General features: G+C 43.6%; 2 protein-coding genes across 2 annotated transcripts; one reads left to right on the forward strand and one right to left on the reverse strand.

The window, feature by feature from the left end:
* The first annotated feature begins 1,729 nt into the window (after positions 1–1,729).
* LOC124193828 (post-GPI attachment to proteins factor 4-like) lies at positions 1,730–3,418 on the forward strand. Its single transcript, XM_046587811.1, has 2 exons — positions 1,730–1,882; positions 1,960–3,418. Exon 2 carries the CDS (start codon positions 1,970–1,972, stop codon positions 3,104–3,106), a length of 1,137 nt encoding a protein of 378 aa, XP_046443767.1. The 5' UTR covers positions 1,730–1,882; positions 1,960–1,969; the 3' UTR covers positions 3,107–3,418.
* On the reverse strand, positions 3,176–10,695 carry LOC124193829 (cell division control protein 42 homolog). Its single transcript, XM_046587812.1, has 5 exons — positions 10,090–10,695; positions 9,577–9,635; positions 5,448–5,551; positions 5,221–5,305; positions 3,176–5,106 (listed from the first exon to the last, which is right to left on the reverse strand). The coding sequence occupies exons 1-5, from the start codon at positions 10,304–10,306 to the stop codon at positions 4,621–4,623; spliced, it is 951 nt and encodes a 316-aa protein (XP_046443768.1). The 5' UTR covers positions 10,307–10,695; the 3' UTR covers positions 3,176–4,620.
* Between the last annotated feature and the right edge of the window lie 50 nt (positions 10,696–10,745).

Genomic DNA, 10,745 nt, shown 5'->3' on the forward strand with positions numbered 1-10,745 from the left:
TTTTCGAAAAGTTTTGTAAGATGAGTTGCCTTCATTTTCCGTCCATTCTATCTTGTTTAGAAGTCGGCAAGTGCGTCATCATCCTCTCCGTCGGCTCCTTATTGTGAATGAAAAGTTTGAAGGAGTCGGTCTCCATTGGCTCAGCTAGGCTAATGGATTTTCTCTCTCTAGCTCTCCCACGGGCGGAAACCAAGACGGGGAAAAAAATGCCTTCCATTACACGACAGGTCAATATTGAGGCACATCAATCGGCGTATTGAGCAAAGAACGACAGCTGCTGTAGTTACATAGGAGCCAGCAGCTATAAGAAGCTCATATCTAATATATATTATACCCCATATAGATGAAAGGAGCAGCGAACCTGTTTGTCTTCATTTTTCTTAATGGATATCAAAAATAATCAAAAAAATCATCTGGTCATTCATGTTTGAGTCAAATATGGAAATTTAACTTTTCGGCATGTTTAAAAAAAGCTTTTTAAATCAACTCTCCCACGAGATTGTCATCACCTTTTTGGAGAAATAAAACATAAAAGTTTCGAGACCAAATTCGGCGGAATGTTGTAACATATCAAAGCTGCAACATAACGGCTTCTGCGCCAAAGAATTCCCCTCGATACATAATATGCGCGTCTGCTATAAATACAAAAGGATAAAGCTAGAAAAAAAGAACATTCCATTCATTAGAGATACTGTTTGTTTTTTGTGTGTGTGTTCCAGCCGCCGCTTGTGTGCTGGATATCCGCTGCGCAGGTCAAGAATCGGCTGCATCTGCTCACGGCAGGTGTTGCGTCGGCCTCCCAAAGAAATACAACAGACACACACACACAAATAAAGAGGACACACATGTGTGTGTCTGAACGCTCGGCTGAATTGAAATCTCCAATCTGATATTCCAGTTGACTTTTTCCAGGGTAAAAATTTAGTTGAATAGAAGACAAGAGAAAGTTGAGAGGATGACGTCGGCTAATAATTATGGAGTGAAAGAGGGAGGACAGTCATTAGTCACGCTCGGTCTCCGGCCGGACTGATGGATGAACCTGAGCGCCGACCGGGGGCAGCCGATCAAGATGTTATAGATTGGACGACCAAAGGAAAATAAGAGAAGACGAATATAATGAAGCCAAAAATGTATTACACCCCAAAAGAAATAAAATTAAAAAGGCCATCCAAAATCTAAAATGGAAGGTGGGATTACATCATTTGACGTGTTGATGGTAACGGATGGAGATGAACACGGACGCGTTGGCATTTTCGAATTATCAGCCAGCAAAGAATCAAATCAAATCGTCAAGCAATTCGCATTTTGCTTGAGAGCAGTGCGGAAATGGAGACGTCGTGTGACGACGACGCTGTCGTCTATTTCGGTCCGCTGCTCTGACCTACAACTACACAGTGGCCGTTGCTTGTATCCACAGTCCCGACAAATGTCTGTCTGCCCTACTACGAAAAAAACCTAATCGGGCTCTTATGTGTGCTCTGTGTAAAACAAGCGGAAACTTCAATTTCCTCGTTTGTTATTTAAAAAGAAACTGCGAGTCGCATTCAAACAGATGCGGCTATAATCGTTTTTTGAAAGAAATAAAAATTTCAAATCAAAATCAAACCGCATCATCCGTCGACACCCTAAAAATATCTCGGCCGTCCGTCTTTTGCGCCGTTTTTCGGTTACCAAGTCACGAGACTTGCCGGGTCGACAACTTTGTCGTGTTGTTTCTGTTTCAAAAATAAGATTTGCTCCGGGTTGTTCTAATCAGTTTCACGGACGAGATAAGGATCTTGTGTCTGTGTAGTTATTATCTCTCCACTCATTCCCGCTGTGTGGTATACGCGTGTAGTGTTGGCCATTGTGCGTCCAGCTCGACTCGTCTCTTTCCATTACGGTAATTACAATCAGAATTAATCAGATTTAACACCCTTCCCGGTTTGATTGATTGAGCGTCCGAGTTTCATATCCCAGCGCGGGCGAGATGAGATATGAAGGAGTCGGATTGACGGTCGTTTTCGTCCTAACCTTTTCGGTCGGGCTGCCCGTCTTGTGCGGCACGTGGCCCTATTCCGCCTACTATCGAGGGGAGGGATTAGGTTCATCATCATCATCATCAGTGGACGACGATGATTCATCGGCGCTCGCCTATTTGTCCCAAGTGGAGACGGCCCAGCAGCAGCCAGAAGAAGAAGACGGACGACGGCCTTTTCTCTTGGTGACAATCGTGACCGTTAGACGGGAGGGCCAATTCTATTTGAGTCGAGTCGTCGCCCGTCTCCATCAGTTGTTATCCAAATACAACAATGAGCAGCAAGCCGGAAATGACGCCATCACCATCCGGGCCATGATATGCAACGTCAATGACGACCCCCAACTCCACCGAGAGGCTCTCCACTTGCAGAGAATCTTTCCGCTCGTCCAGCGCCGTGACCAGCAGTTGTCCGTCGGAATTCATAATCTGATGGACAAGGAAAAAGAAGATTACATCTTTTGTTTGAACGCCAGTCGCTCGGCCGACTACATTCTCATCTTGGAAGATGACGCCGTCCCGCTGGATGACCTCCTGCCCGTCACGCGTCGTTTCATCGACTATTTCAACCAACAACGTCCAGCAAGACGCCGGGCTGATTTCTTCTACGTCAAACTCTACCACCCCGAACGATTGCAAAATTACTTGCAGCCGGAGCCGTGGCGGATCGCTGAATGGCTGGCCGTCTCCGTCCTGTCCGTCTATCTCCTTCAAGTCGTTTTCCGTTTCCGTCTGAGGCGACACTCGTTCTGGCTCGTCTATTTCATGGCCCTGGTCGAGTGTCTCGGCCGTCCGCACTTGCTCCACCTCAAGCGCTGGATGTTGGCCCGTCTGGTAGCCGATCCGGCGGCTGGCTACAATTTGCTGCAGGCCACCGAGTGCTGCACGCCAGCCATGCTCTTCTCCAACGCTTCGGCCGCGACGGCCTCGGCTTTCTTGTCGTCCATCACCTGTCGCAAAGGCTACGCCAAAGACACGGCCCTCTACCTCCACTCGCGCCAATCCGGCGGACGTCTCCAATCGTTTGTCGTCGAGCCGAATCTAGTCCAACACATTGGCCGAGTTTCAACCCTCCGCCGCAATCATTAATAATGTCCCGATGCCTTTGAAAATTAGCATTTCCTGTTGTGCCTTGTTGAACAATCAAAAAAAGATGAATCATGTCGTTTTTCTTGTATTTTTGTTTGGTTTTTTTTTCCTTGAATAGATGATATCAAAACACCTAACCAAGCAGAGACACAAAAGGAAAAGAAACTTTTTTTTGAATTGGTGGAAATAAAGGAAATAAAAACTATGATGGCAACATGGGGGCAAACCAATCAACACAATTCGTTTGTTTTTAGTTGGATGTGTGTGTGTGTGTGCGGATTAAGTACGTCACTTTTCAACACGTAATTTTTTTTTTTTCCAAAAAAGAAACTGTCTGGCTAAAGATAACGGGGGGTGGATATAAGAAGAGGGGTCAGAGTGTGAACATTTTAAAAGTGTATAAGGGGAAAAAGGAGAGAAAAGAAATAACAGCGGATGCGTGTATCACTTGGAAATTCTATAGTAGACACAATTGTCTAAAAAGGGAGAGGAAAAGGACTGTACACACAATCAAGAAGTTCAACGGTCACAAATGAAACACTAAACACACGACGAACCACGTTGACAACAATCGCGGTCAAACAGAGAAAAATGTACAAACTTTTTATTTTTTAATAGACAGCCGACTGTGTTTTCAAATCATCGCGCCAAAATCAATCGCGGAATATGCACAATATTTAATACAATTGTGGGTAGTAGTAGTAGGGTGTGTGTATATAGACATATATATATACTCAAATAACACAAAGCCAAAAAGTAAAATGGAAAATTTTTTCTTTTCAAATTTAAAAAAAAGTATGGCGCCTGTTTACTTACTCCCCTTTTCGGGTGTCCTCTCCCGCAGAGAAGCGACGTTATGTTTTTCTCTCTCACGCTATAAATCCCATAAGGGTAGGCAAATCCCTCCCCTCCACCCAATCTATATACACACACACACTCTCTTTCGTTCTTTCTTTCTTCTTATGGTTCGGTCTTTCTCACGGGTCCGGCCTGCAATATTTGTGGACAACCAAAAACGCGCTCACAACAAACAAATCTCACACACACAATGTACACACACACACACACATATGGAGCCTTTTTTTTTCTATTCCTATCTCTCTCCCCCCTTCTCCCAATGTAGCACAGTGTGAAAAAAAGAGAAAAAATCGCCCGATAATCAAATATATATTAAATGGAGGACATTGTGTGTTGGAACCAATCGATTAACGTCATCATTTTTTACTCTCAATGGATCGCTCCTGTCCAACTTCTTTTCTTTCTTTTTCTTTCTTTTTTTGAGTATTAACCGAATGTTCATTCAAGCAGCGAAGCCGTTAGAGTTTGTGTGTTGAATAATGGCCGATGGTAAACGGGGGGTAAAATCACAGTCCAGTCGAAATCAACAAAATTTCAACAAAATTCAAATTAAATTTGAAAAAAAAAAATAACCAACAAACGATGGGGGGAGGGTATAGGGGCGCGTGTTGTGTTTGTGGAATCACTTAACTCATCATCGGCCAGAGTTTGAATTTTCACGCTGTTGCGCAACAGCAGTGACAGCAGAAAAGTCGTTTCCATAGCGACGGTCTCTTGTTGGGGTTCTTCTTCTTGCCATTGGGTTGCTGTTTAGTCGTCGTATTGGAAGTGGACGACGAAGAATTGGATGACGAGCTGATGTTGTTGTCGGCCATTTTGCTGCGTCTCAGCGAGCAGCGCAACAGCAGACCGCCGCGCTCCGTCGACCCGCTCGATTGAGACAGCCGCCAATTGTCGCGCAGGGAATTGAGGAGCCGGTTGCCCGTCCGAGATCGGCCGGAAGAGGAAGCCGCCGTCAAGCGTCGTAGGTCGTCGTTGCTCGACAGCGCCGCCACGATGGCCTCGTCGAAAACTTCCTTCAAGTTGCGTTGAGTCAGAGCCGAAGATTCGACATAAGTCCGGGCCCCGAGTCGGTCGGCCAGCCGGATGGCCTCCAGCTCACCGACCGGTTTTTCACCGTAGCGAGCCAGTTCAATCAGCACCTGGTTGAGAGAGAGCATAAAACATTTTATTTATTTATTCCAGGTGGGGGGGAAAGTTGGGGATTGACACGAAATGATTTTTAAAAATCAACAGGAAATGAAAGAAAGACTCACTTTGACATCGGATCTTAGGTCGGCCTGAGTCCCGACGAGGATGACCGGCGTGTCGGGCGAATGACGACGGATTTCCGGCAACCACCTGGACCGAATCCAAGATTGAAACAAAAAAAGAATTAGAAAAATAAAATAAAATAAAATGAAAAACAAGTTTTTTGAAACGTGATTCTCCAACCATCAGGTGGAATGACGTCTTTCTCTCTCTCGTCCATTTTGATTTTTACCTGGAGGCGACGTTGGCGAAAGAAGCGGGCGAGACGACGCTAAAGCAGACCACGTAGACATCCGTGCTGTCGTAGCAAAGCGTCCGTAGGTTATCGAAATCATCCTGGGCAGAAGAGAAAGAAAAGAAAAGACAAATATTAAGGACACGATCCCGTTATTGTTGTTATCTATCCACAAGAGAGAGATTTTCACCGCTATTTATTCTATGACTAACGCGACAGCGTCAACTTCAATATTCTCATCCCTGTGTGTGTGTCTCTCACATCAACCCTCCGTTTTTATAACAGACGGTTGTTGTATCTTTATAACATTTTATCTCGTCACGTCACTGTGTGGTTGTAACGCGTTCGCGTCTAATAGAGATATAATTCAACAACAATTGCATTATATAAAAATCGCTAGACAACATCGGGCCTAAAAAAGAGAAGATGGTAATATAATGAAAAAAGATAGGTGAGATTGCATCTAAAATAGAGACCGGACGTCGGGGGGGAGCGAATGAATCTCGACATGAATATTATTGCGTCGTGGATTAAGGTCAAAACACACACACACACACATCTCGGCTCATTGCTATAAAGAGCCCTAAGGCGACAGCCATAATGAAAGCCCATTCATGTTCCCTTTTTTTATTTTGAGGAGAGAGTTAACTACTAAACGGAAATGGCACGAAAAAGTTAAACCAGTCGGCTTTAAAGAGCGACAGGTGTCGTTGATTTTGAATTTCAAATTTTTACAACCCCCTCTGAAAAAAATGAATTGATCTATTCAAAAAAAAAGAAATGTGAGAAAATGGCGCAATAAAATAAGATTAAAAGAGTGGCCGTGAGACGTTTGCGACATTTTCGATTTCCTCACGAATAAAAAAAGGTGACGACAAATATTGTCGACACCAATTGGATTAGACTTTTACGTCAACTGGCCCAGTTACGACTGTCGTAGGCTCTTTTTATAAGTATATTTATAAGCGCTCTCTTCGTGAGCGATTCCCAATGTTGTGTCAAAATACCCCCGGGGAGATAGGAATTTAAAATATAAAACACACACGAATAAAATTGATGTGTAACATTCCCGAAGAGGGAAAGAAAAGGGCAAAGGCTAGTGTCCTTGTCCAAATAGATTTTTCGTTTTCAACACACACGGGAGAAAAAAAAGAGAAAAAACCAGAGGGGGGAGGAATATGAAATGAGAGCGTTAACAAATATAATAAGACAGCTGAAGGTTCTTTTTTTCTGGAAAAAAATAGATAAATGTTGTTACTATTATAGATAACTAGCCTTCCCTTTTTAAAAAAAGAAAAAGTTTTTCAACGTGTGTGGTCGTGAAAAAGAAACACACGCTCGTCGTCTTCGTCTTCAGAGTCGTCCTGTTATTACGACTTTGGTTACTCATCGGCCCCCACTTCACTCCACTGGGGTTTCTCCTCAGTTGGTTGAACGACTGGAATGTCCACCATCTTTTTATTTTCGACCAAAAAATTGTGGCAAACAACAACGGAACCTCTCTCTCTCTCTTTAAAAACAAAAAAAAAATCATCGAAAGGCTAATCACGAACTCACGAGGGAAAAAGCTGCAACAACATCTGGAAACGGTGTGTTGTGTCGCACGACTGGGTTCTAACGCCGGAACTTACAGTGTCAATCTCATTCATCTGTGCGACTTGATTAAGAGAAAACAAGAGAGAGTAGTAGCTTTTCCACCAGAGGATTAGAGGGGAGAGAGATCTTATTGTTGTTGTTTGTCTTGATTATCTTTCTAGTCCAGACGTCCTTTCATCGTTGTTGGGTGTCTCTGTTCTTCTTCTTTCTTTGGTTGTCCTGGACTTTTTCTTCCATCCGGCGACATACTTGTGTGTGTGTGCTGCTGCCCCCCCGTGTGTTTCCGCATGGATGGGGTCATAAAAGGCACTTTAGTCCCCTTTATCTCGACTCGGAATTAACAAGATGGGGACTTTTCTTTTTATGTAGTTTTCTTCATTTTTCCTTCTGGGGCCATGCCACTCCAAAATGTAATACACGGAAATTCGGTGACCGTGACGCAGATATTCCCCCCAAAAAAGTTGAAACATTTTCATATTTCTTTTTGTTTTGTTATAAGTTGCTCGAGTTTTTTGTTCGACCATAAAATAAAAAGCAATTGTCGTATTTTCTAAAAATATATCTCTCTCTCATAAAAATGGGGCTAATCAAAGTTAAAGGCGAGCGTGAAGCATAACGAACTTGTAGTATATAAATTTTTCTTGAAAAAATAAAAAAAGGGAGAGAGAGAGTGGCTGAGAGCTCAAGCTGAGAGCCACCATTGAGCGTGACGTCAATCCCCCCGTGTTGTTTGTATCTATCGTCGGGGGCTGTGCTGAATTGCCAATCGGGGGCCGTTATCAGGGCGACGGTTGGACACACACAGCAGTCACGAATAAACTTTGAATCATTGGACATTTATCGGATTTTAAAAGATTACAACAGGAAAAGTTAAGGCCGTTTTTTATATATTTTTTTTTAAATAACCGTCGTTTTCTCTCTCGGGTTACGCAACTTTGGCAAAAATTTAAAAAAAACCGCCAAGGAGTGGCGTGATTCCATAGATAGGCACAGACCTGTGTGTGCCAACACCTGCCCTTTTTCGTTTCCTTTTAACCTTTCTCTCTCTCTTTGGTAAAAAACGAAAGAAGATATGGAAAACATGAAAAAGTGGGTCGGCCGGGGTCAAAAAGTCCCTCAATGGGAGACAGCTAGGAAGGTCGTCGATACATTTTGGGAGTTTCCAGTTGGTTTTTTCTTTTCTGGCACCGAAAAGATTAGAAAAACGTCCTCGGAGCGACAACGATATACTCTTACTGGATTTTTTAAGCGTGGGAAAGAGGTCGCTCAGTGGTTATATTCCGATGATTATTATATTATTTCATCCCCCTCCACCTTTTTGGAAAGAAAACGGAAAGCGATTGTTTGGTAACCGCATATGTTGTTGTTGGTAACCATGGGATCTTCGCACAGGGACTTTGTGTACAACATGATCCTCTCTCTTTCTCGGTTCTTTATTTGGAAGTCGGCGGCACATTAACATGAAATCTACACACGTGGATTTGACGTGACGTCACCGACGTGACTCACACCTCTGCGCGATGAATTGGAACACGAGAAGGAAAATCGAAATTTCGACACGAGTGAAAAGTGAGAGAGAGAGAGGATTTTTATTTAAAAAAAAAATGGTTTTTCAGTTAAGGTCAACGCGCTGTGCGCACAAAGGATGAGGGGAGGTTCCCAGTTGTTTCATTTTTTTGATGGACTTTTGAACGCTCTCGGGTTATTTTCTAAAAGAAAAACCAGGGGGTTACTATCTCTTTTTTCTCTCTCTCTTGGTTGAGCATCCATCCTTCCACCTTCCAGCGATTCACCACCTGCCCCCCTCTGGCCCCGCTCACCTTTTGTTGCCCGCCTCTTCTTTTCTCCAGGGCTTTTTTTCTTCTTCTTCTTATCAAGCCGCTTCGAAACCTTTCTCTCATCTTTTTCTAAAAAAATATATATTATAAGAAAAAGGTTCTTTTTCTTCTTGTTTTTCTTCCTGTATATATATTTCCATTAGCTCCGCAGGGCCCCATACTATCAACATCATTGACAAAAGGGTCCTTCCTTCCAAGGGCAAATTTTGGACAAGGTTATTAGACATACGCCGTGTGTTTCTCTACTCTCCCGACCGCCCAGTTAAAAACTATAGACTCTCGGGTAGACCAGCAGCAGCAGCAGCTGCGCCAGCCCTTTTTCACGCACACACAACAAAGGAGCCGTGCGCTCAACAGGGGCGCCCGAACGCAACTTCCTCCGCGGCCAACGTCCGCCACCCCCTACTAACGCGTAATCAAAAGTCGGCAGGAGCGAGAGAGGCAAATAGTAGCACAGCATCCGCATTAAGGTCACCTCAATTAAATGCCTTGAGCACAAGTAATAGTCTGTCTAGTAGAGTCTCCCAAGGTAAAAACACACGCACACACGCGTATTCGTGAAAAATTTCAATGCGACTCCACGAACAAGAATTCTTATAACGAAATTAATCACGAAAGAAAGAAAAAAACGAGTCTGATAATTTAGTTACAGGGAGGAAAAAGTAGTATTAATGTCATCATTTTTTTTTTACCTGGCCGGCAGTATCGCAGAGTTGTAGCAGTATCGGCTGGTTATCCACATTGACTACCACTGGAAAATAAATAAGAGAAAAAAACCAGTTTAGGAAGGAATTAATGTCAGATTTTTATCTTTTTGCCCTGTCGGTTCGATTTAATGATTTCCAAAAGTTACTAGGAAGTTGATCTTTCTCTCAAGATTGTTTTTTTTTCTTTCCCCTTTGTTAGTTAGCTAAGGTTAATTATTATTTCTAGAGGGGATATATAATCGAGTTCCGTGTCTATTATAGGCGGTCCACTGCCACCTTGCACGATGCAAATAGACTCAATCAAGGCCCGGTAAAAAAATCGAATAAATTCAGAGCACTGTTTCAAGAAAAATTTGAAACAATGTTCATTGTTGTTGATTGTTACTGGCACTTTCAAGTTTGGAAAGAAACAAGCCTTGGGTAAGGAAAATTACACACGAAATGGCCTTGGGACATAAAGCTAGACAGAGGTTGTTGTTGTTGTTGATGATGGCTCACCGTTGTAGTTGTCGAAAGCAGTCGGTATATATTCTGTCGGATAGCCGTTAGTTGTGTAACTGACAATCAAGCTAGTTTTGCCCACAGCTCCATCGCCAACCAGTACGCATTTGATCCGACCGCTGTTGTTGTTGCTGTTGCTGCTGCCAGTGCTGTTGTTGGCTGATGGCATCTCGCCGTAGGAATTCTGCAACTGCTCACGCAACAAGGGAGGCATCTCATTTGTCTCCCCCGAACTTTGGTACTACACACACGAAAGAACTTCGCGCTGTAGCCAAAAAGAATGTGTGTGTGTGTGCAGATGAGATTCGAACGGGTATCGATGTGGATCGTGCCGATTCGCTAACAAGTGAAAAGCGCACGACCACGGCTCAAATTCGCCAGCGTTCTCTGAAACTGGCCTCAATCTCCTCTAAACACGATCTTCTCCTCTTGCTTTCACTGGTTTCCCTTTTCAACACAACTGCAAAGTGATCGAATCACGTCAATTACACTCAACCACAAACAACACACACGCACCGTTTAGAAGGAAAAAGAGAGAGAGCGCGCGATGGTGTCTAGCACACCGGACAGTTCCGACCAATTCCACTTCGAGACACTGACTGAACGCCATCCCCAATGATGGAGTCTAGTTTATATACCCGAGACAGTGGCAC

Source organism: Daphnia pulex, chromosome 5, assembly GCF_021134715.1.
Source record: "Daphnia pulex isolate KAP4 chromosome 5, ASM2113471v1".
Taxonomy (NCBI): domain Eukaryota; kingdom Metazoa; phylum Arthropoda; class Branchiopoda; order Diplostraca; family Daphniidae; genus Daphnia; species Daphnia pulex.